The following is a 26,390-nucleotide window of genomic DNA, read 5'->3' as shown; positions in this document are numbered from 1 at the left end:
GGAAGTGTGGCCAGAGTACATAAAGGAGAGAGTGGTCATGGGAAATGTGTGTCAGAAAGGCTTTTTTTTTTTTTTTTAAAGGAGATGACCTTTGATATCCTTCAGGGGTTATCCATTCGCGAGATGCAGCCCTCCCAACCTGATCCCCAATTTCCAGGGCAGGTTACTCTCTCCCAAAAGACACGTGAAGAAAGACATCAGCCAACCATCTGTAGAAGTAGCTTGGCTAAGGGTATAATCTCCAGATGTGTCCAAAGCCAATCAATGTGGCTATGGTGGTAATAACTACCACCATGTGAAAGGGAACTACAAGGTACTCTGTTAAATTTATAACCATTCTTAGAATATGCAAACAGAAGGAAGTGGAAAGCAAGAAGATTAGAAAACAAAGGAGCAAATAATAGGCAAGATTTTGGCAGTGCTTATTCACAGGGAATATATGAGGATGGGCGGATCCACAGAGTCCTCCAACTGCCACCCGACCTGGTGACACGAATCTGGTAGCATCTGATTCATAGAAAGGATCACTGTCATAGATTTATGGGTGCTTCATTGAGCTGCTCCATGGCCTTTCAACTCACTTATAAAGTTTTCTCTAATTTCCTGCTCACCAAAAAAACCTCTTGATTTCATATTTGGCCTCTTACATATCTTGATACCAGGATGAGGGTGCCTTTAACAGTAGGCACAAACAGTGGCTGGTATAAAATTGAGTACACCTTTTAACTTAAAGTTACAGTTGTAAATTAACAAATGGTCACCCTTAGCGATTCATCTGTGTCCTTTGAGTTTAATTAGTGTGTGCACTGAATAAATCCAAACCAGATCCTGGACTTGCAAAGCTAAAACCATAAGCCCTGGTGATCTCCCCCTCCCCAAGGACTGTTCACACTGGGAAGCCACATGAGGGCAGTCAGCATCCCTCTATCTTAGTCTCTGCTTTAACCACAATGTGATTAGTACAAATATGTTTTATATTTGTTTCCTCAATCAGCTTAGGCCTTCACTGAGGTCAGGAACCATGTCTTTCTTACCTCTGTATCTCTAGAGCCAAGTGATGCTTGGCAAATGTTCAAAGTTTGTTTGGTGTCTGAATGTTTAAATTAGAACCCTCATGGTCAAAGACCAAACTGAATTGGAGCTAGACCTTGTGATTCACTCTTCAGTCCCTTCTCCAAGTTGCAACCAGGGTGATCTTTTCGAAATGGAGATTAGATCATGTCACACACACACACACACACACACGCACGCACACACGCACGCACACACACACACACACCAGAAACTCTTTGACAGTTTCCCATTCCTCTTAAAGACTTAAATCCTTATCACAGTAAGTTAGGTGGAGTTCTTAGTTCAAACTATAGAGCTCATTCTAGCCAGTTTAAGCAGTAAAAGGAATTAATTAAAGCTGCTCTGTACAATAAAATTTCTGTGATGATAGAAATGTTTAGTATTTGAGCTGTCCAATAAGGTATTCACTAGCTTCATGTGATTATTGAGCACTTGAGATGTAGCTTCTGTAACTGAAGAACTGAATTAAAATTTTTTTTTCATTTTAATTAATTTAAATTTAAATAGCCACATGTGGCTAATGGCTATTCTATTGTACACCACAGGATTAAAGGATATTAAATAGTTCACAGAATCTCAAGATGGACCAAAGAGTCAGACTTGGGGTCTATACCCACTGAGTAAACTTCAGTGTCTAAACCTCATTGAGGGACTTCTCAGGGACCACCCCAATGCCACTGAACATAGATACTGCAGCTGGGCACTGGACACAAGAACTTTCCCCACTCTTAGTCCCCCAAATCAGATACCTCCAATGCTATCTTGTCAGACATGTATTCCACACTGTGCCTGCTTCCTCTGCTATATGCCTCTGAACCAAAGCTTCTGCCTGATCAAAGGAGCCCAGGTGATGGATGCCCAAGTTGCAAGGGAGGCGGGGAAGGCCAGTTTCTGGATTCCACCTCTTGGAGGCAGTACTTAATGTGGGAAATTCCCCACACAAAGAAGAGTGTTGAGAAGATGCTGGATGTCCAAAGGGTACAACAAAAATCTACTTTGCGTCGTCTATAAAAGTCCTTTTCAAACTTTAACATGCAGACAGATCATCTGAGGATCTTGTTAAAATGCAGATTCTCACTCAGCTGATCTGGAGGGAAGGAGGAAAAAGATTCTGCGGTTCCAGCAGATGTTGCCCATTTTGCTAATCCACAGACCACATTTTGAGTATTAAAAAAAAAATAACGTTATTGAAATATAATTCACATTCCATACAATTCACCCTTTTGTCATGTGGCTGGTTCTCAGAGGCCTTGGCTTCTCTTTATTTGGATGTTTCTGAGCCTGTTCTCCAGCTCTCTTGTGAATCCTATGAGGCACTAATATCCTTTCAATAATTTCGTCTCTTATGAAGTTAACAGAAGTTGGTTTCAGTATTTTGCATTTAAGAACTCTGACAAATACATCTCCTGATCCACTTGGAGTTTTAATCTCAGGACACGAGCATATGGGAGGCAAATGGGAGATCTCTAGTCCTTCTCATGCTGTTAGGGAGAAGGACAAGTGTAAAAACATTGCTTCTGAGATGTGTGCGCTTAATTACATATATAACAGCTTTACTGAGTTATAAGTCACAAAATATAATACCCTTTAAAGTATACAACACAGTGCTTCTTGGATATTCAGAGGTTAGTAATCCTCATTTTGTTTTGTTCTGTTTTGAAATAACTTTCAAGAGTCTTTCCAGACTCAAGGGACGTCGAGCATATCTACATGGAATCTACACTTAATAAATCATTCTCACAACCTCTCAACTCAACTCATTCTGCTCACTCCTTCACTCCTATTCTTAACGCAGTCCCGCTTCGGCACTAGGTCTCACTGATTGGTTGGTGCCGAGTGACGTCATCAGAGTGCGACCTGGCCGCCGCGGCTGGGTGGTCATGTGGCTGGGTGGCCGTTTGTGGCTCCAGGATTTGGGGCAAGTGTGCTTCAACCTCCGGCGCTTCACCTTTGACAGGACTTGGGGTGGCCGTAGGGGCCCCATGGCGGAAACACTCTCGACCGGGGCCGAGGCAGCGAGCGGGCTGGGGGCTCCGGCTCAGCAAAATGGAGATGCGGGTGGCGACGCGAGGGGTGAGCAGCCCCCAGGGCGCCCGGAGCCAGCGGGCCCAGGAGTGGAGCCGGCCCCGGGGGACGCGAAGCAGGCCGCAGGGAGCGGGGAGCAGGCCGTGACTGCAGCCCCGGGCCCCGGCAAGCGGAAGAAGCGGCGGGGCGCAACCGGGGAGCGCGTCGTGCCGCCCCCGAAGAAGCGGCGGGCAGGCGTTAGCTTCGGCGATGAACACTTTGCCGAGACCAGCTACTACTTTGAGGGCGGCCTGCGCAAAGTGCGGCCCTATTACTTTGACTTCCGAACTTACTGCAAAGGCCGCTGGGTGGGCCACAGCTTGCTGCACGTTTTCAGCACCGAGTTCCGAGCCCAGCCTCTTGCCTACTACGAGGCCGCGGTCAGGGCGGGGCGCCTACACCTCAACGAGGAGCCAGTACAGGACCTCAGCGTTGTGCTCAAGGTGGAGTCCTCATGGGGCCTGCGGAAAAGGGGGCAGGGTTTTATTTCACAGTTACTAGGGCATAGGTACTGGAGTAAAATCGGGGTAATTCTGAAGCGTTCTCATTTTCACTTGGAACACTCTTTTAGCGCCCCATCTCTGCAGGTAGACAGCCTGTATGCTTCAGAACTCAGCCCACTTATCCCCTCCATCGCGTCTTCGGTGTTTCCAAGGGACAGAAGTTGTAATTCTCATAGGTCCTTTTATGCACTGTCTTGTGGCACGGGCACTTATGACTTTCTACCTTGCATTGTAGATCTCTGTACAAATAGTAATAACCGAGACTATCATTTATATCTCCTGACTGTGTGCTGGGCACAGAGTTAAGCATTACGTACTTTAACATTTAATTCTAATGACAAACTTGTGGAGTAGATACTGCCACCTCATTTTACCTGTGAGGAAACTGAGAAAACTAAGGTAAACCTCACAGAGGTAAGGTAACAGTGCCACCTCCAACGCCTGTGTCCTTATAACTTCTGCTTTAATTATTTATCGTAGAGCCTGATAAGATAGAATTGTGAAATGGCAGAGATTGAGACTAGAATTGTCTAGCCCAGTGCTTTGACTCTTCTTTAAAATTCCATTACAGCTGAGGTACCAGACACCCTTGTTATTAACACTGCCTCACCATAGTTGTGAGGGGATGCAAGGCATTTGGAGAGTGAGTGGTTTGAATCTCCTCTCCCATCCCAATTTTGAGAAGTACAGGTCTGGACTGACCCTCACATTTTACAGATGAAGAAACTGAGGCCTGGAGAAGTTAAATGACATTCCTAAGAGCATACAGTAAGCCTGTAGCAAATCCAGGTGTAGAGCCCAAATCTCTGGACTTAGAGCTTGGTGTTTGTTCAAGGTCACAATAAATGATGATTTATGGAGGTTTTTTTCCTTTATTGTAGAAAAATTTACTTTTTGAATATAACTTTGTGGTAGAGAAAATACGAATAAGCAGAACAACAACAACAAAAATCCATACTCTTACCACCCAGAGATATCACCATTAACATTTTGTGTATATCCTTCTATGAGTTTTTCAATGCCTGCTATCTACCTGTATGTCTGTGTTTTTGCAAAGTGAGACTACACTATGCACACTGCTTTTTCTGCTTAAGGATGTACTGTGACCATTCTTGCATGTCAGTAAGGAAGAGGGGAGGAAGCTGTGTGTGCTGCTGACTCATTATAGGTGGCTGGACCCTGGGCTGACTGGTTGCCTATGTCATTGGCAGGACAATGACTTCTTACGGAACACAGTGCACAGGCATGAGCCACCAGTTACAGCAGAACCCGTCCGCCTGCTAGCAGAGAACGAAGATGTGGTGGTTGTAGACAAGCCTTCTTCCATTCCTGTCCACCCCTGTGGCCGCTTCCGACACAACACGGTCATCTTCATCCTGGGCAAGGAGCACAAACTCAAGGAGCTACACCCATTGCATCGGCTTGACCGCCTTACCTCTGGGGTCCTTATGTTTGCCAAGACAGCAGCCGTCTCGGAGAGAATTCATGAACAGGTTCGGGACCGGCAGGTGAGCCAAGCTTTTGCCTCCTGCAGGCCACCTTCTGACCTCATGAATGCTCTGTGTTGAAAGGGTGTCACTGAGTTCTAGATCTGAAGTGAGCCTTCATGTTTATCTGGTCATGCCTCCTATCTTCAGGAAGGTCAACACCTGAAGTGCCAGAGACAGGTTATTATCTCTCATGTTTCAAAAGATCTTTAGAGGTGACATATACTGCCTCTCAGTAATTTGCTGTGTGAAGATTTAAAGTGCTGACAGGCTGAGCAAGGTTTTTAAGACTGTGGGGAGAATCTACTTGGTGGGAAGAATTCTGGATGGTGTTGGAAGACGCTTGGGTAGAAGAGTTAAATGGTGGTGATTGTGGTCTTGAGACTTGTATTTCTGGATCTGATTGTAATATATTTATTGTTTACTGTATACCAAGCTCCAGTACCAAGTACGTTAGAGCCCAGCTGACTGAATCCGTATAACAGCCCTGTTGGGGTAAATGCTTTTCTAATCAAACATTTTCCAGACAAGTTAATGGGATTGAAAGAGGCTAAGTAAGTAATGTGCCTAGGATTGCACAACTGGCAAATGGTGGAGCTGAGGTTTCAATCCTCTTCTGTCTGACACAGGTCCATTGTCATCACTGCAGAGGGTTTGGGCTTCATGCGTTTAGGCTTTGTGCTGACTTTCTCCCTCTTCCCTCCTGTGTAGCTGGAGAAGGAGTACATGTGCCGGGTGGAGGGGGAGTTCCCTGCCGAGGAAGTAACCTGCAAGGAACCCATCTTGGTGGTGTCCTACAAGGTAGGGGTATGCCGTGTAGATCCTCGGGGCAAGCCCTGTGAGACAGTGTTCCAGAGACTGAGCTACAATGGCCACTCCAGTGTGGTACGGTGCCAGCCACTCACAGGCCGCACCCACCAGATCCGAGTCCACCTCCAGTTCCTGGGTCACCCCATCCTCAATGACCCCATCTACAACTCAATTGCCTGGGGCCCCTCCCGAGGCCGAGGCGGCCACATTCCAAAGACAGATGAGGAACTACTGCGGGACCTTGTGGCAGAGCACCAGGCCAAACAGAGTCTGGATGTGCTAGATCTCTGTGAGGGTGACCTGTCTCCAGGACTCCCAGAGTCTACAGCCCCTTCCTCAGGGCTGGGCAAAGACTGCCTAGGAGAGTTGGCTGCATCTGCCCAGAAGATGGATGGAGCAGTTGAGGCAGGCCCTCAGGATCTGGACACAGTGCCCTTGGCATCAGGGAAGGCAACAGAAATCGATGTCGTGCATCAAGAGACAGACCCACTCTGTGCAGAGTGCCGGCTAGTGCGACAGGATCCCTTGCCCCAGGACCTTGTGATGTTCCTGCATGCCCTGCGCTATAAAGGGCCAGGCTTCGAGTACTTTTCACCAATGCCTGCCTGGGCACAGGATGACTGGCAAGAGGACTGAGGGCTGTGGCCAGTGGAGGGATTACTTCTCGGACTGGAACAGGGATGGGCCATGAAGTAGGAGTTGACCACATGGGGTGGTGCTCAGAATTTCTCAGGAGTGAGGTTGGGCTCTTAAAGGACCTGCTCATACTTGCTACCTCCTTCCTTCTTCTCCCTCCAGCTAGAGTTTGGGGACTTTTTGGTTTGTAAATAGAGCTCTTTTTCTAATACCTTGTGTGTCTGGTTTTCTTACTACTTGTCTTTTTGGTTTTTTAATTGAGGTAAAGTTCACATAACACAATTACCATTCTAAGATACACAGTTTAGTGGTGTTTCATACATTCACAATGTTGTGCAGCCATCACCTCTTAATTAGTTCCAAAACATTTTCATCACCCAAAAGGAAACCCATACTCTTTAAATAGATAATCCCCATTTCCTCTTCCTCCTAGCCCCAATTCCATTAGTCAACCTTCTGTCTCTATGTGTTTGCCTATTCTGGACTTTTTTTTTTTTTTTTTTGGCGGTACGCGGGCCTCTCACTGTTGTGGCCTCTCCCGTTGCGGAGCACAGGTTCCGGACGCACAGGCTCAGTGGCCATGGCTCACGGGCCCAGCCGCTCCGCGGCATGCAGGATCCTCCCAGACTAGGACACGAACCTGTGTCCCCTGCATCGGCAGGCAGACTCTCAACCACTGCACCACCAGGGAAGCCCTCTGGACATTTTTTACAAATGGAATCATATAATATGTGACCTTTTGTGTCTGTCATCTTTTGTTTAGCATAGTGTTTTCAGGGTTCATCCAGTTTTGTTTTTTTGGCCACGCCATGTGACATGTGGGATCCTAGTTCCCTGACCAGGGATCAAACCCGCGCCTCCGGCATTTGAAGCGCGGAGTCAACCATTGGACCGCCAGGGAAGTTCCCTGAGTTCATCCAATTTATAGCATGCATCAGTACTTCATTCCTGTCTATGGCTGAATAATATTCCATTGCATGGTTATACCACATTTTGTATATCCATTCATCGGTTGATGGACATTGGGTTGTTTCCACCTTTTGGCGGTTGTAAATAGTGCTGCTTTGAACATTTGTATACAAATTTTTGTCTGAATACATGTTTTCTGTTCTTTGAAGTATATACCAAGGAGTGGAATTGCTGCGTCATATGGTAATTCTGTGTTTAATTTTGGGGGAAATCACCAAACTTTTCCACAGCAGCTGAACCATTTTACATTCCTACGGGCAATGCACAAGGGTTCCAGTTTCTCTCCATTCTCACCAACACTTGTTATTTTCCATTGTTTTGATTGTAGTCATCCTAGTGGGATTGAAGTATTATCTCATTGTGGTTTTGATTTGCATTTCCCTTGTAACTAATAATGTTAAACATCTCTTCATGTGCTTGTTGGACATTTGTGTATCTTCTTTGCAGAAATGTCTGTTCAAATCTTTTGCCCATTTTTAATTCAGATTGGCTTGTTGTTTTTGAGTTATAAGAGTTTTTATATATTCTGGATACAAGAGCCTTAAAAGATACATGATTTGGGCTTCCCTGGTGGCGCAGTGGTTGAGAGTCCGCCTGCCGATGCAGGGGACACGGCTTCGTGCCCCAGTCCGGGAAGATCCCATGTGCCGCGGAGCGGCTGGGCCCGTGAGCCATGGCCGCTGGGCCTGCGCGTCCGGAGCCTGTGCTCCGCAACGGGAGAGGCCACAGCAGTGAGAAGCCCGCATACCGCAAAAAAAAAAAAAAAAAAAAAAAGATACATGATTTGCAAATATTTTCTCCCATTTTGTATGTTGTCTTTTCACTTTATTGGCAGTGTCCTGTGATTCACAAAACTTTTATTTATTTATTATGGTAAGAACACTTAACATGAGATCTACCCCTTAACAAATTTCAACGTGTACGATACGATATTGTTAACTGTAGGCACAGTGTGGTACAGCATCTCTGGAACTTAAGTATCTTGCGTAACTGAAACTTTATACTTGTTGAATAGCAATCCCCCATCTCCCCCTGCCCCCAACCCCTGGCATCATCATTCTACTCTCTGCTTCTATGTGTTTAACTATTTTAGATACCAGGAAAGAAAAACTCATTTTCCTTTACTCACAGACTACTCCGTACTTCAAATATGTGGTGGTTTCCCCACATCAAGCAATTCTCTGACACAAGCTGCGTGTCCTACACTGTAACTCATCTCTGACACCATCTACCTGGAGATAGGGTCAGATGCCACAAGTTAAGGACTTGGTCCCACAAGACTTGCCCCAACTTCAAATGCCAGTGGCAAGTCCAGATTGTTACCTGTGCTTCTAACCAGCTGTGAATCAAAGGTTCCCACAACCGCCTCCTCGGGTTCAGCCATTTATTAGAATGGCTCACAGAACTCAGGAAAGCAGTTTCCTTACTCGATTACTGGTTTATTACAAGGGATTTTAAAGGAGAGGAAAAACAAGCAAGATGAAGAGATACACAGGGCGAGGTCTGGAAGGGTTCTGAGCACAAGAGCTTCTGACCCCATAGAGCTCAGGTGTGCCACTCTCCAGCATGTGGATACCTTCTTGCTCACCAACTGGGAAGCTCTCTGAACGTAGTCATTAGAGATTTATAGGGAGGTTTCATTACCGAGGCATGACTGATTATATCATTGGCCATTGGTTATTAAGTCAATCTCTAGCCCTTCTTTTCCAGAGGTTGGAGTTTGGTGGTGACGCTGGAAGTTCCAGGGTTGGTTCCTCTGGCAACCAGCTCCCATCCTTAAGGGTTTTCCAAAAGTCACTGCGTTAACATAAACCTTTTTTTGGCCGTGTCGCGCGGCATGCAGGATCTTAGTTCCCCGACTGGGGATCCAACCCGTGTCTCCTGCAGTGGGAGTGAAGAAGGGGCATATTTTGGGGTGACATTTTGGTTTCCTTCAGCTGGATCATATGGTATTTCTGCTTTTAATTTTTTGAGGGCCCTCCATAGTGGTTGCACCATTGTACAATTCTATCAATGCACAAGGGTTCCAATTCTCTACATCCTCTCCAACACTTGTTACTTTGGGTTTTTGATAGTAGCCATTTTCATCACCCAAAAGGAAACCCATACTCTTTAAATAGGCCATACAAATGGCCAACAAGCATATGAAAAGATGCTCAACATCAGGGCAATGCAAATCAAATCTATCAAAGATATCACCTCACACCCATTAGGATGGCACATACTGAACAGTAGTATGGGTGGAGAAACACATTTAGTCTATATGCTTTTAGTGGTTCATACTGCTTGTTAACCACCTACTATATGCCAGACATTATTTAGTGCTGGGATACAGAAATGAATGACTAGGCCCTGCCCTGATAGAGCACATATGTTTAAGTGTGCAAAATACAAAGGGAGCAGTGGACATATGGCATAATTCAGTCTGGAAGTGCCAGCACAGATTTCCCAGAGGAAGAGGCGTTTAACAATGAGTTAGAATTTGCCCAGTAGAGACATGAGAAGGATTCCAGGTAGAGGGGAAATGTGAGAGAAGGCAGGTGTATTCCAGAGCTAGAGAAGATGGAGGCGGCACCCAAGGAAAAATGTTTTGGGGACTTTTGGCCCTCTGGTCTCAGTGTATGATTCACTGTCACTGACTACGGAAGTCTTTGCATGGTTTGTATTTCAACAGGGCGCTCTGAATACAAAGCATAGAAACAGCCTGGGTAAGACAAGATTCACATGGATCTGAGTATCTGCCCAGCTTTGTGAAAACTCTATCTCTTTAATCTCTTATGAGCCAACCAATTCCTCTTATCACTGAGACCTCCTTAACTCAGGAGCTCTGGTTTCCTAGGACTGGCAAAAATCAGATGCCTGGTAAAACTCATTCATTCAGCAGACATTTGAGTACCAACTGTGTACTAAGTTTATACCAGACTCTGGTTATATAATGGTGAATAAGATAGATGTGGTCCCTGCTCTTATGGTGTACACAGTCTGCAGTGTACAACATGATGTGGGGAAGACCAGTAAACAGTTAACGTGCAGGGAGGTCAATGTTCTGTGTGATGGGAGGAGGAAGGGGGCAGAGGCTATCTCCATACCTAGTCTGTTGTCTTCCAGGGTTCTGAATGGGAACATTAACCTTTGCCCATTTTCTTTCCCTCTCTAGTCCTGTTTGTCTTATTCGCATTCTTTTAGTCAGCTTCAGAGGTTCTTGAAGTAAGGACACATGGATGGGCTTGATAGGGTCCCTGGATCTCTTGAAATTGTATGCAAAATTTTCTGTATGTATATTTTTTTCTGAGGAGTCTATGTATTTCAACAAATCCTTCAAATCTGCATTGTCTAATACTAGCCATGTGTGGCGATTTAAATTTAAATTAATTAATATTAAATAAAATTTAATATGCAATTATTCAGTTGCACTAGCCACATTTCCAATGTCCAATTCACTTGGTCTATTGCACAGCACATGTGGAGAGCACTTCTATCATCACACGAAGTTCTATTGAGCAGCATTACTTCAGTCTCTATTGAAAACAAAAATCCCTGACTACCATGACTCCACTAGTCTGCAGACACTTAAGAAACAGGGGTTTTGTGTGCGAGTGTCTGTACGTGCACATGCATGTGTACTTCCACCTTCCACGTGCTAGTTAAGTAATTGGTCTCTGTGTCAGTCAGTTACTGTGCTAGGTGCTAGAACAGCTGTACAGAATCTGTGAAAAAGTTATTGCCCTTAAGGAGCTCAGGTTGAATCCAGTTGATCTTTCCTCTAGTTAACAGTTGGCTGGACTTGAATGTGTTTTTTTCCCCTTGTAAAATGTTACCCTTTTTATTTATTTATTTTTAATTTATTTGTTTCTGGCTGCATTGGGTCTTCATTGCTGCGCACGGGCTTTCTCTAGCTGTGGCGAGCAGGGACTACTCTTCGTTGCAGTGCGCGGGCTTCTTGTGGCATTGGCTTCTCTTGTTGCGGAGCACGGGCTCTAGGCACGCAGGCTTCAGTAGTTGTAGCACGTGGTCTCAGTAGTTGTGGCTTGCGGGCTCTAGAGTGCAGGGCCAGTAGTTGTGGTGCATGGGCTTAGCTGCTCCGTGGCATGTGGGATCTTCCCGGACCAGGGCTCGAACCCGTGTCCCCTGCATTGGCAGGTGGATTCTTAACCACTGCACCACCAGGGAAGCCCATGATACCCTTTTTAAAAATTTAATTTTTATTATAGCCCCCCTCTCCTTACCCCTACTCTGGAGGTAACGACTATTAATAATTAAATGGTCTTTTTATGGACTGTTTTCTCTTCATAGATACATAAATTTATCTGTATTTTTAAATAAAAATGGGATCATGCCTTACAAATTTTTCTGCAACTTGCTTTTCTCTAGGACTTTAAAAAAATAATAGCTGCCTTGTGTTCCATTGTGTGACTACACCATACTTTAATCCATCCCCTATTGTTGAAATTTTAGGTATTTGCAGTTTTTCATTATTACAAACTATAGTGAACATCCTTGTATCCTTTCACACTTGTACACAGTGTTTCTGTAGAACAAATTTTTAGTATAATTGTGGAGTCGATAGCTTTAAATACTGATTGATAGGTAATACCATACTACCCTCCAAAAAGATTAAACCAATTTATATTCCCATCAGTAAGTAGTGTGAGAGGTAGAGGCAAAGGCAGCTGAATGTAGTGACTGAAACGGCTGGCTAGGCAACTGCATTTTCAAGTTTGGCTTTAGTTCCAGCTGTGGGTTGTAATCATGGGTTTCCCAGAATGTCTGTATCTCTCAATGGATGACCTAGGTTTGCTTGGGTTAGTCTTGCTCCCAAAGGCTCAGTTTAGAGAAAATGGGCTAATTTCAAAGCCTCTTTAGGCTTTGGATCACTGGTCCTCAGGGCTGAGGATTTTCTAGAACACAGAATTACTGAAAACAAATTATTGAATTATTGAAAATGGAAGCGGAGCAGCTTAATGAATGTGACCAGGTTTGGGATGGGTAAGTTTATTGGAGTCAGAGGTATCATCACCAAGGCACTCATTCTGCTTAGAACACTGCTTTGCACATGGAAAACAATATTGTCTATGATTATGACTATTGTTTTCCTCCCCTCCAAACCCTCTGTGTACCCTCCTTTTCCTTTCATTTGAAGCTTGTCCATGTTTTCAAAACTGCAACATTTTTATCAGCCATTAACCACATCAAAACAGTTAAGAATTGCCTACTAAAGTTGACCCGTGATTCCACTTGTAACTATATACCTAGAGAAACACTTGTATATGTACCCCAGAAGACATGTATAAGAATATCCACAGCAGCATTCTTTTTTTGTTTGTTTTTTAATAAGTTTATTTTACTTATTTATTTACTTTTGGCTGCCTTGGGTCTTCGTTGCTGCGCGCGGGCTTTCTCTAGTTGCGGAGAGCGGGGCTACTCTTCGTTGCGGTGCGCAGGCTTCTCATTGCGGTGGCTTCTATTGTCGCAGACAGCGGGTTCTAGAGAGCAGGCTCAGTAGTTGTGGCGCACGGGGCTTAGTTCCTCAGCGGCACGTGGGACCTTCCTGGGCCACGGCTTGAACCCGTGTCCCCTGCGTTGGCAGGCGGATTCTTAACCACTGTGCCACCAGGGAAGCCCCACGTCAGCAGATTTTTGTTGCTCTTCTTACCTGTATTTTTGTTGAAATTCTTTCTCCTTTCTTTCCTCCCCTTCCTTCCTTCTTTCCTTCTTCATCTTTTTCGCTTCCTCCCTCCCTCCCTTCCTTCCTTTGCCAGAAATTCTTTCCGTTAGCAAAGCAAAGAATGACTTAGTTGTGATATACTGTATGCAGTTTCACAGTCAGATATAATATTCTATGAATGGGACTTTAAAGGTCAGAAGTACCCTCCCCCCTTCCCCATCACTTACTTTAGAAATAATATCCTTTGCAGCTCACTGCTGAGCAGCCTAGCATGTGAACAGGAGCACAGGCTCTGGGGCCAGACTGCCTGTTCAAATCCTGGCCCTTCCACTTATCATGGCTTTGAGCAGGTTACCAATTTCTCTGTGGTTCACTTTCCTCAGGTTTAAAATGAGGGTTTTATATACATATATAGCAGCATTCTTATAATAGCAAAAAACCGGAGACAACTGAAGTATCTGTCCATAAGACAATGGATAGATAATTATATATTCAGACAATTGTATAATAAGCAGCAGTAAAAAATGAATGAATTATATGGATAAAACAGTGTTGAGTGAAAGAAGTCACAGATGAATGATTCCATTTATATAAAATTCAAAAACAGACAAGACAAATATATATATATTTCTAAAATGTTATATATATGTATGTATGTATATGTATATATGTATATTTGGTAAAGAAAAGTAAAAGGATGAATAACACAAAATTCAGTGAAGTAGTTTTCTCTTTGGTGGCAGGATGCGAGCAGGGAGGGGCACACAGGAAGCTTCAAAGGTCCTAGTAATATTCTATTTCTTTAGCTAGGTTGTATATACATTGTACTGGTTTTATGCTTTTAAACTATACATACACAATATATTACATGTATGTATTATATCATTGTATGTATAATATATTTCAAGGTAAAAAAAATTTTTTAAGCGTTAAAAGATCTCTCTCTCTCTCTTTTTTTAACCTTTGGTTATCTCTGAAATAGTGACTCTCCTGGTCACCCACTGCACAACTCCCAAGGTCTATTTGACCTCCATGCAGCTGGTGGGTACCACTCCCAAGTGCCTCGGCCATGGGTCGCTTTCACCAGGGATGGAAAAAGAGCACCATATGTCTGGAATTTTGGAGACAGTAATGATAAGCAATATATAATAATTTGCAAAAGTGACTGACCACTTTAATATGCCTTAGCAGATTCAAATAATGCTTCTTTATCATAACAGAGCTGAGAGATCTAAAAGCAGTTTAGAGTTTTGGTATTCTAGATTTGGCATACTTTCAGACACAAAGAGAGCCCTATGCATTGCATTTCCTAACACTTTATTAATGTGGCATCTAGACACAAAATTCTTGAAAATACTTCATTAATTCAAGTAAACAATAAATGATACAATTTTTCTGGTTCTTTTTTCTTGTAAACTTTCCAACATTTGAAATGGAGTAAGAATAGCTGTATATTTCATCCTAAATGCTAAATTGTCCAGAGTCAGAATGGAGGCAAAATTATAAGGATTAAGAATTTTACAAGCAAAGGAATGTTAAAGACTGCCAGAAAATCACCAGAAGCTAGAAAAGAGATGTGGAACAGATTCACTCTCACAGCCCTCGGATGGAACCAACCCTATTGACACCTTGATCTCAGACTTCCAGTCCTCAGAGCTATGAGATAATTTCTGTTGTTTAAGCCAAAAGAAAAAAAAAATTAAGTCCTACATCATGGGCTAAAATAAAGGTTGCCTCTGTTACTTGCTGGGTTATACCAAAAAATGATTACTGACAGTCATTGAAATGAGAGTTGATTTTAAGTGATCCTTTTAGTGAGTACATAGAAACTACTGTCAAGGAGCTATTTCAGTTTTCTGAAAGCAAAATTTTATTTTAGGTGTCAAGTTTCTATATTATTCAAGTATTTAAAAATCAGAATTTAAAATCTATATCTGTATTAGCTATCAACAGAAAGTTGATCATTGAGACGACTTGGAATTGTTACTGGTCTGTTGTTATCATTCAGTATGCTATCATAGTTCAGAACAAATATAGCGTTCATTTTTGTCCATCGTAACATTTCTAAGCATTTACTGAAGGCATCTGATCTAGAATTGATAATGTAAATCAAAACATTCAGATAAAAATACTTAAGAAAGTTAGAATCTTCGAGAAAGCCAGAGGGGAAAAAAGTGCTTAGAGTCAATGACCTTTTTTTTAGCCCAAAGAGAAATATGAAAAACTTACTACTCCATAGTACCAAAATCAGAAAAGGAATTATTGCTTCTAACTCCATGGAATCATCAGTCATGTCCTCAGGTCCTTCATCCATTAATTTCACCTATTGAAGTTGGGTTTGACCCAGTTTTACTTCATTCTGGAGATTTCAAATGAATATTTGAAATTTGAAATCTGGGGCATTGCTTATCCTCACTGTGATGAGAAGGAAAGGTGTAACTGGTTCTTGCTTGCTATCTATCTGTAGCTATCTTTGCAGAAGATACAAAGCATGGGATATAAGCAAGTGTTATTCCCCCTTTCCCCTAGTCTATTGGCATTTATTCACTTTGTCTTCCTGAACAAGTTTACTATAAACTAGATTTCAATTTTTGCTCTATCGATCTTCAATATGAAAATATTGTTTAGTTTTCAGCTTAGTAGGCATTCCCAGAAGTTGTTCTGGCAAAGTGGACGTTTTCATATGATAGCATGCAGCTGAGGGAATAACTTGAGGGAAAAAAAAGTTTTGGGGTGATGTTGCAGACTCAGAGAAGAATGCCTGGATTCATTCTTTTTTTTTTTTTTTTTTGTAGAAGATGTTGGGGGTAGGAGTTTATTAATTTATTTTATTTTTGCTGTGTTGGGTCTTCGTTTCTGTGCGAGAGCTTTCTCTAGTTGGGGCAAGCGGGCTCCACTCTTCATCGTGGTGCGCGGGCCTCTCGCTATCGTGGCCTCTCTTGTTGTGGAGCACAGGCTCCAGATGCGCAGGCTCAGTAGTTGTGGCTCATGGGCCCAGTTGCTCTGCGGCATGTGGGATCCTCCCAGACCAGGGCTCAAACCCGCATCCCCTGCATTAGCAGGCAGACTCTCAACCACTGCGCCACTAGGGAAGCCCCCTGGATTCATTCTTGAACTTCTCCAGGTCTTGTGACAACTGTCTTCCCAGAGATGATTCTCAGTGGGACCATACTTCCTAATGGTAAGGAACAGAATGAATTCACTTCTGATATTGCTTGCCTCTCAAAACCAATCTTTGTTAAGTCTTGCAGCCCTGGGTTTGAGTTTCTCTTGCAAGAGTTAAGAAACAAACTGGAGGCACACCAAAAAAAAAAAAAAAATTCCTGGATTTCACTTCTTCCTGCAGAGCTTTGTCCACGAGGGCTGCTGACACATAAGGATTTACCCAGGCAGCAGACCATCACCAACTAAACACTGGACAGTTCTTCCCAGAGCACCTCATTCTCCAGAGAGAATGGGTCTTCTTGAAGCTGGACTCAGAGAATGAAGATCCATTCCCTGGCCCTGAAGTAACAGGAGAGCTGGAATATCTTGGTAATGCATCTGACTGTGCAATGGTTCTTTCTCTCCTGGTCTTACAGAGGTGAGAGGTCCTGCAATAGTTCAGGATAGGACTTGTGAAGAACCTTGGTGTTGATGGAGAATGATTTCCTTGAGCTGTGGTTTGTTGACAAATTTGGGGGACTAATGGGGATATTTCAAAACGTATGAGCCATTCAGGCAGAACTATCTTGTCCAAGTCTTCAGTTGCAGCTTCTCCAGTAGATGGCGCCTCTAACGCTTTACTGTCTTCCTTCATTACATTGGTAAATTTTTCTCCATTACTACTAATCCAAGTCCCCACAACCCTGCCCTCAGGCTTTTAAATAATCTGGCATGTTTTTAATCCTTTTTTTTTTTTCCCAGCTGTGACTCCAGATAGGATTCAAGAGGAGTTTTACAATCTTTTCTGAGTTTTAAAGAGACTTACTTTACCCTTCTGTGTTAGCCTGAATCCTTTTGATTCTCTCAGAAACAGGTAAAATAAGCACAGTTCTTATACATCAAGAGATCAAAGACATGCAAAAAACTGGGACTGTCATAGGAAGACTTACTGCAATTTCATATGAAAGAAACCACAAATGAACTAAGCATGAAAAGAGGTAAAGAACTGAGGAAAAGAAAAGTGAGCTTCCACTCACAATTTGTTTTTTTCTCTAGACACTTCCAGTGCTTTATAGTTTCAGCTGAAGATTTTCCTTTAAGAAAATAACCCACTCACTTTTTATTTATAGAGACTGGACACATTGATAGACCTTATCAATTTTCCATAGGAAGTCATCACTGCAAGAAGCAGGCAAAACTCAGAAAAATGACAGAGACGTGCTAGTCTTTAGAGAGGATGCAGCACCAACAGGCGATTTAAATACTATTTGGTAAGTGCTGGGGGAAACACAGGGAGCTTCAGGAGCATCTAGGAGGGGTACGAAGGCCCAGAAGCAGGAGCGCGCAGGACTAGGTGAGGGAAATCTAATAAGGAGCTGCAGGTTGCAAGGCTAGGGGAGTCTTCTTGTTGGGGGTGACATCTAAGCTGAGATCTGAAGGAGGAGCAGGAGCCAACCAGGCAGGGGTTGATGGGAAGGAGGCATAGCGCAGCAGGAGCATGATCCAGGGAGAGGAGTAGGTAAAGCATCTGCAAAGGTCCCGGGGAGAGAGAGCAAGGCCTAGTTCAGAGGAAGGTTAAGATCAATGTCTTGAGGGCACTTTAGAAAAATCTCTCAGGGGCTCTTAACCTCTTTTGGGACATAGATCTTTGGTAGTCTGGTGAAGCCTCCATAGGCTTCCCCTCTCAGAATATTGTTTTTAAATGCATAAAATTAAGTTTGTTGTAATATATATCAACTAGTTAAGTTGGAATACAGTTATCAAAATAGTTCAAAAATCTGTGATATGATACCAAGTGAAGCAGAAACAGAAAGACATTCATACGATATGATATCACTTACATGTGGAATCTAATCTAACATATATGTGGAATCTATGACACGAATAAACTTATCTACGAAACCAAAACAGACTCACAGACATAGAGAATAGAGTTGTGGTTGCTAAGGGGGAAGAGAGGTGGGGAGGGATGGATTGGGAGGTTGGGATTAGCAGATGCAAACTATTATATATAGAATGGATAAACAACAAGGTCCTACTGTATAGCACAGGGAACTATATTCAGTATCCTCTGATAAACCATGATGGAAAAGAATATGAAAAAGAATGTATATATACGTATAACTGAATCACTTTACAGCAGAAATTAACACAACATTGTAAATCAACTATACTTTAATAAAATAAATTTTAAAATTAAAAAAAAATCTGTGATCTAATAGTATAATGCATGTACTTTCTTATGAATGCATAAATTTACAAGATCTAATGGCAGGTCCAACAACTACCATTATCTTGAAGTAGTAGTAATGAGCATAAAGCAATAACAGTAATGTGATATAACAATATCTGTTATTTCTATTGGTGACAAAAATCACGGGTAAGGTTAATATTACTGTAGTTTGCTGCTTATCTTTATTGAAGGAAGTGCTTTCAATTAGAGATGAATGAAAATAAAGCTGCAGTTTTTTCCCCAACGAAGTAACCAATTGAATTCTATCCATGGACCTCTTGGGAGTGTGTAGAATCCGGGTAGAAACACCTCCTAAAAGCAGAGTGGTGAATGGATTACAGAACAAGGCTGAAGGCAGGTGCTGGGGTGACCCTCAGTCCTCAGCCCAGGCAGGTATCAACATTCCCAAGGGATTTGGATTGATGGAGGAGCCACTGGAGCCTGAATTCCACCCTCAGGGCTGAGAACTTTGCTGAAGACACCTGCCCTGTTCCAGGTTGTGGGGTACCATACACTGCAGAGAGAATGTGTAAACCATTACCGCAAGGGATTGATGAGCACTTTTTACTAATTTCCAGCACCATATAGGATGATGTTAAGAGCCACCAGAGTTCGACAGAATTGGGTTACAATGCCTTTTCTGCAATTACAGAAGCTGTATAACCTTGGGCAAGTTTATCTTTCAGTGTCCTCATTTATAAAAGGAGTAATAAAAATGTCTATCGTGATCACAGGGTTATGGTTAATTAAAGTGCTGTAATTCATTGTGCTGCCTGTAGATAAATACTGGATAAATGAAGGTTGTTAAATGTGAGTTGAATGAATCTGCCCGATGACCTTTCAAGAGGGGAATCTATTCTTTTTCTACTCCCTGTTTTTCCCTCTTTGCTTAAATCCAAGAGAGGAATTAAGACCTTCTCCTTTGGGAAGGTAGATGTTCAGTCTCTGGCTTCTAGATACTACCAAGTTTCCACGTGTTGTCAACATCTTTTTAATGTCAAATACTTTTCTTGAACACCTGCAGCCTGCTGGGGGCTGGAAGAGAATCCTCAACACTGTCTCGCGGTAGCTTTTGAAGTAAAAACCCTGGGGCAAGAATCCACAATAATTGAAGTTCCTCAATCAGGAGCTGGGTTAATTAATATTGACCAGACCACAGTTGGAACATATGGGAACAGTAATAATTGTGTAATTCTATGCACTGTTGTTTACTTCATTAAAAAGACATTAAATCCATTTTTTAATTAAACTCCGAATCCCAGGAAATGTCTGTTTCCCAACTTTTTCTTTATCTGCGAGGTCATAATGCTCCCGCACCCGTTTTTCAAAGATTCAAACAGGAGGTTGATTGTGCTAGAGTAAATTGACTAGTAAATCATACGTGGAACAAATATTCAACTGTTTTCATTCCGCAAGCAAATTTACGTTCATCTGTTCAAATGAGAGGCAAAAGCAACTTTCGACGAGGATGGGATTCGAACCCACGCGTGCAGAGCACAATGGATTAGCAGTCCATCGCCTTAACCACTCGGCCACCTCGTCCCCGAGTTCTAGCTCTTCCTGCTAGCTATAGGGAGTAAAACTAGGGGATGTGACGCAATGTGATAGAAGCCGCCATTTTGTACGGAAGCAAAGCTCCTATCCTTTTAATAGCAAGAAATCAAAAGAAGATGGCCGCTCCCATACTGTGGGGGATCTGCAATGGGAAGGGACAAAGGAAAATTCGGTAGAAAATGAGATAACCTTGAAAGAAATAAAATCGGCATACAGGCTGCAAAGGAAGTTTGATTAAAGGAGTCTTAGGAAGGCTCTGGAGCCTAAGGGGCGGGGCCGACGCGTTGAGCGGCTTTGCGCATGCGCTCCAGCTAGGCGGTTAGATTTGAATGCTTCACTGAGGCCGTCTGGGTGTTGTGAGATGACGTCTTGGGGTGGCGGTGAGGTGCCTCTCTGAGAAGCGTGCGGACCCCAGACAAGTCTGAGGAGAATTTCTCAAGCAGTTGGGCCGCGGCGGGTAACTTTCGGCCTGGGCTTCGCGCGGGGGGATTTAGGTTTTGTCTGAGCGGTCTGAAGGCCCCGCGGTGGGAGGTGGGGAACACTCCTACAGCCAAGCTGCCTCGGAACTCCCTGGGCTCAGGTACTGACGCTTCTCCGCGGGTGCGGGGCTCTTTTTTTCCTCACCTAGGCCTGCACATGTGCCGCCTTCCTCCTGCCTAGCAGTCTCGGTCCACACCTGGGCCCCACGGCTGGGGGCCCGGCTCGCTGGCCCGCGGCGTCCCCGCCCCGCCCCGCCATCATCTGTCAGGGTTCCGGTACTCTTCCTCGCACCGCAGTTTCTTTTCCGTGGGGAACTCGCGGCTGTTTGCACTTCTTACTCAATCTTTTCTTAGCTATAAATGAAGTGACAGCAATAAGTGATTTTAAACTCTCGGCTTATGGTTTATTTACAATGTCTGATCGAGTGCTAGCAGCACTGAGCAGATTTTTGGTTTCCGGCGGATGTAATAACATAAACAAATAAAGCCAATATTAGTACACCACAAATAAGTTTTTAAAAAATATGCCTTTGTCCATTATTAGGCCAGAGTTAAGGAGTCTTTTCTTGCTGTTTATCTCAATACTAGAGTTTAAGAAAAAGTTTAAAAAAAAATACGTTGCCGATTGGAATTTTGAAGATAGGTTTATAGAGAGATGACAGAGAAGACCAAAGCAGAACTTACTCTAGGTATTAAGATTGAAGTTTTCGGTGGAATTGAATAAGTCGAATTCCTCAGATTTGTATTGGGTTCTTTGTTGTCTTGAGCTAGGGCTGGGAGCGGATGATTGAGTCCTTCATCTAGAGTTTACAGTCCAGAACGGGAAAGAATTAATATACACAGATAACTATAAAACAGGACAATATAAAGGATTATAGGACATTCTAAAGGAATATGGGAGCACAGAAAAGCTTATTCGATGCTTTTTGGCAATGGAGACTAAAGGAGGCTTCTTGGAGAAAGTGGTATTTGATGAGGAACTTGAAGGGAAGAATGATTTATAGAGATGAGGAGTTAATGTAAGATTTTGCTAATTAAAGTTTGGGTTCAAAGCAGTATAATTCTTCTTGACTATGTGAATGGCTGGGAATGTTTACAAGATGACAAATAGATGTAAATTGAGTAAAAATATTTGTAGTGGTAATATTAATGTGTTTGATGCTAAGTAAGAGATGGTAGAAGATACTCTAGATATTGTTAGTAGGACAGTGCTGTCCAATAAAACTTTCAGTGTTAATGGTAATGTTTTATTTCTGCACTGTCTAACACGGTACTCATTAGTCCCATGTGACGAACACCTGCAATGTGGCTATTGTAACAAGAACTATATTGTAAATTTTATTTCATTTTAATTAATGTAAATTTTAATTAATTAAAATTTAAATGATATAGACTCTAGACCTCTTCTGTATTGGACAGCACAGATCTGGAATCTATATCATTGGACACTCTGCAATATATTAACTGTAGATAGTGTTCTGAAGTAAATGAAGGAGTGGACAAATAGCTAGATAGTAGATTTTCAGGTTTTTCAGGCTCCATGGTCTACATGATCTCTGTCACATTTCTTCTTTCTATGCTTTTTTTTTTTTGTTCTCTGTAACTGATTTAAAATGTAAAAAACTACTGTTAAAGACCCATTTGGCCCAGCAGCTGTAGTTTGTGGACCTCTGAATTATTTAGACTAGTAGTTCCCAAATTTTCTTGGCTCATGGTGCCCCTAGGACAAAAGAAATACCTAACAGTTCTATCAATATTTATTAAGTGCTTAGGTCCAAACAATTTTAGAAGTTGTTGTTAAGTGATTCTAGCTGCTTAGTAGCCATTTGAAAAAAATAATATACATAAATTGAAGTAAAAGATAATATTTTAATTTTATTCATAAATACTTACAATTATTTACTAATTGGATATGTGTGCCTGTTGAATATTGCACACCTTTTAGATTTTGGAATCAGATTGGATACTGCCACCCTCATTTCCAGTACCACATTGATCAAAAGTACTTGCTTTATATCACAGCAACTGCCAAAAATCCAGCTTTGCGATAATATGTTATCAAAACTAATGTAATGTGAATGGGTACTATTTTTAGCTAGCAGTGATGGATAGATGTTGAGAATTGTTGTTTCTCTCAAAAGTTCAAAATATCCCAGAACACCTTTGTGAGTAAGCTGTAGCACCCCTACCTGTGTGCCAGGTGCACAGTTTTGGAACCAATCAATAATTAATGTGACAGTGATCAAAAGTTCAACCGTAATAGCATTTTACACATGAAGCTTAATGGGAGAAACTGGAGTCTCCTATTTCTGTTGGAGATGGAACTTACAGATATGTACTGAATAGAATGTTTTTAAAAGAAGACATCAATAAGCTTTGAATCTTATTACATAATCAAGTGCCAGCTGGTCTGCAAGTTAGACAAGAATGATGCACAATAACTGTTTCAAACAATGAAGATGTTTAGGTGATCCTGATTTGATAGTATTTACTATTTTTAATCTGTGAATTTTTAATATATCACTGAATTTGAAAATATTTCCAAAAGAAGAAAAAAATGCAAGATCATGAAGGCAACTTTAAAGAATTGTTTCTTAATTAGTCATTCCGCAAATATTTATAGCTCATATTATTTACAAAGCACTGTGCTAGATTCTTAGAATATAACAGTGAACGTAAGAGACATCAGCCCTGTTCTCATGGAGTTTACTGTTGGGGCAAGGGTATGTTGATGCAAATAATCAATAATCAATCTATAATAAGAATAGAAGAGAGTTTTATTTTAGAGACAACCTCTCAGATAGCTCTGAGGAACTGTTCTGGAGAAGCATGATTTTCAGCACAGTTTTATATTTTGTCAGAACAAAGAACATCAAACATGACAAGGGTACATTCCTTCAGAGTTTCCAAAAAAGATTAATACTGACTGACAGCAAGTCAGTATGGCCTGGGAGCCTGGGTAGCGAGCCTTATCATCAAAGGAGTACTAGCACTGAGGTCCCGGAAAGGGAGGCATTTATCTCTATCTTCAAAACAGACATTCTTTACTTCTGTACAATATACCCTTTTCTTTAATGGTTAAAGCAGATGTACAATGTATGTTTGATAAGCCATAACACTGGCTGTTTTAATTAGAATAAAGTTCAAGCCAAATCATGTATAATCCAGAATGGCTTCCCCATACTTCAGTATGTGAAAATTTCTTCCATCAGGTAGTTTGGGAATATAAAAGAAATCATTAATTTACATAATGGACTTTTAAATTACAGTTGTGGTAATGCCACAAAGGAGACATACACAGTGCTACAAAGAGTACTTTTCTTGGCTTCTTGCCAAGAGAGAATAGCAAATATAAATTTAATGACGGGAAAAAGCTTTGTGTGTGTGCAGCAATAAAATGCCAGTGTGGTTAGCGTAGAGTGAGGAAGACAGTGGTATGAGATGAAGTCTGAAGTCTGAGAGTCAAGTAGGACCCAAATCTTGTAGAACTTTGTAGGTCCTGGTAAAGTGTTTATTCTCAGTACAGTGGGAAGCTTTTAAGGAAGCTTTTAAAGGGTTTTACGTAAGGGAATGTCTTAAATGTGATTTATGTTTAAGAAGATAACTGCCTACTATGTGGAGAAAGTATTTTAAGGGTATAAGAGTGAAAGTAGGGAGACCAGTGAGGTAGAAATTGCAATATTCTACTTGAGAGATGATGGCAGCTTGAATTATGGTGGTGGCACTGAAGATAGAAGTGAATGAATTTGTGATATATATTGGAAATAGAACCACTAAGACTTGGTGATAGATTGAATAGAAGTGGAAATAGCTGTTGTACTTGTTTGATCTCAGGAAAAGTTTTCAGTTTCACCATTAAGTTGATGTTTGCTGTTAGTTTTTAAAATAGATACTGTTTGTTAGATTAAGGAATTTACCTTGTATTCCTGGTTTGCTAAATTTTTTTTAACATGAAAGGATGTTAAAAGTCAGCAAGCTTTTTTTTAATCTGTTGAAATGATCTTAGGATTTTTGATTTTTCCCTTTTAATCTGTTAGTATAGTAAATTGTAAAATTGATTTTCTAATGTTAAACCAGTATTGCATTTCTGGAATATAACCAACATGACCATGATATATTGTCCTTTTCACAAATTGCTGGCTCTTTTTTTGCTGTTCTTTTTAAGATTTTTATATTTATTGTAGTGAAATTAGCATGTAATCTTTCCTTTGTTGTACTGTATTTTTCTGGGTATGGGGTGTCTGTGTGTGTATATGAGATGGAGGTGGTTGCGGGTAAGAGAGCTTTTTTTTTTGGTTGCTTTGGGTCTTCATTGCTGCTCATGGGCTTTCTCTAGTTGTGGCAAATGGGAGCTACTCTTTGATGCAGTGTATGAACTTCTCATTGCGGTGACTTCTCTTGTTGCCGAGCACGGGCTCCAAGTGCGCGGGCTTCAGTAGTTGCAGCATGCACGCTCTAGGGCGCACGGGCTTTAGTAGTTGTGGTGCTCGGGCTCAGTAGTTGTGGCTCGAGGGCTCTAGAGCGCAGGCTCAGAAGTTGTGGCACACGGGCTTAGTTGCTCCGCGGCATATGGGATCTTCCCGGACCAGGGCTCGAACCCGTGTCCGCTGTATTGGCAGGCGGATTCTTAACCGCTGTGCCACCAGGGAAGTCCCAAGAGAGCTTTCTTTAGATACAAAATAATTAAAGTAGTGAAGGTGGTTGCTTTTGGGAAAGAGGATAGTATGTAATAGCTTAAATTTTTTAATTAAAAATATTATTTTAAGTAGATATAGGTGTTATCTGTGAACAGGAGGTAAGTGAAACCAGAAGAATGGATAAGCAGACTGAGAAAGTGATGGAGGACAAAAGGAGAGGGTCAGAGATCAAATCCTAGAAGATACCCATCACCTTATATCTATATTAACAGCTAATTAAATAAATCAATACTGAAAAATAAGCAGACTTTTACTTCAGGTTCAAGTTCATTATGAAGTATTGTTCTTTAATTTGACTTTTGTTATATATGATGAAAGCATGTAAAATAGGATATCTTTTAAGTACCTGGTTTTTTTTGTTTTGGTTTTTTACTTATTGCTAAAAGTGTAAGAACATTGATTCTGACAGTTTGTGTATGTGGTATTTTTTTTAAGTAAGTATTTTAATCTTTTTATCTGTCTATTTATTTATTTTTGGCTGCGTTGGGTGTTGGGTCTTTGTTGCGGTGCGCGGACTTCACATTTCAGTGGCTTCTCTTGTTGCGGAGCATGGGCTCTAGGCTTGTGGGCTCCAGTAGTTGTGGAACGTGGGCTCAGTAGTTGTGGCTCATGGGCTCTAGACCGCAGGCTCAGTAGTTGTGGCACACGGGCTTAGTTGCTCCGCAGCATGTGGGATCTTCCTGGACCAGGGCTCGAACCCGTGTCCCCTGCATTGGCAGGCGGATTCTTAACCACTGCGCCACCAGGGAAGCCCCATCAGTCTCTTTAAAGAGCCCAGCTCTTGTTTAGTTTTTTTGTTCTGGTTTTTTTTTTAAACTAGATTTTATCTATCTATCTAGATATCTGTCTATTTATTTATTTTTGGCTGCGTTGGGTGTTGGGTCTTTGTTGCGGTGCGCGGACTTCACATTTCAGTGGCTTCTCTTGTTGCGGAGCATGGGCTCTAGGCTTGTGGGCTCCAGTAGTTGTGGAACGTGGGCTCAGTAGTTGTGGCTCATGGGCTCTAGACCGCAGGCTCAGTAGTTGTGGTACACGCTTAGTTGTTCCGTGGCATGTGGGATCTTCGCGGACCAGG

At 42.1% G+C, this 26,390-nt stretch overlaps 2 protein-coding genes and 2 non-coding genes across 4 annotated transcripts in view; 2 read left to right on the top strand and 2 right to left on the bottom strand.

The window, feature by feature from the left end:
- The first annotated feature begins 2,954 nt into the window (after positions 1–2,954).
- On the top strand, positions 2,955–7,071 carry RPUSD2 (RNA pseudouridine synthase domain containing 2). Its single transcript, XM_007111674.3, has 3 exons — positions 2,955–3,581; positions 4,853–5,149; positions 5,840–7,071. The coding sequence occupies exons 1-3, from the start codon at positions 2,955–2,957 to the stop codon at positions 6,572–6,574; spliced, it is 1,659 nt and encodes a 552-aa protein (XP_007111736.1). The 3' UTR covers positions 6,575–7,071.
- Positions 7,072–17,112: 10,041 nt separating this feature from the next.
- On the bottom strand, positions 17,113–17,230 carry LOC112063551 (small nucleolar RNA SNORA26). Its single transcript, XR_002891055.1, has one exon. It is a non-coding gene; the product is annotated as a small nucleolar RNA SNORA26 (small nucleolar RNA).
- A 2,815-nt stretch (positions 17,231–20,045) lies between these two features.
- Positions 20,046–20,127, bottom strand: TRNAS-GCU (transfer RNA serine (anticodon GCU)). Its single transcript has one exon. It is a non-coding gene; the product is annotated as a tRNA-Ser (tRNA).
- Positions 20,128–20,477: 350 nt separating this feature from the next.
- The window catches only part of KNL1 (kinetochore scaffold 1), a 71,315-nt gene continuing 65,402 nt past the window's right edge, over positions 20,478–26,390 (top strand). The window contains 1 exon segment of the mRNA XM_007111675.3: positions 20,478–20,596. The gene's annotated coding sequence lies outside the window, so the exon portion shown is untranslated.

The sequence above is a fragment of the Physeter macrocephalus genome, chromosome 11 (assembly GCF_002837175.3).
Source record: "Physeter macrocephalus isolate SW-GA chromosome 11, ASM283717v5, whole genome shotgun sequence".
In the NCBI taxonomy this organism is placed as follows: domain Eukaryota; kingdom Metazoa; phylum Chordata; class Mammalia; order Artiodactyla; family Physeteridae; genus Physeter; species Physeter macrocephalus.
This window is presented reverse-complemented; position numbering and strand designations above follow the sequence as displayed.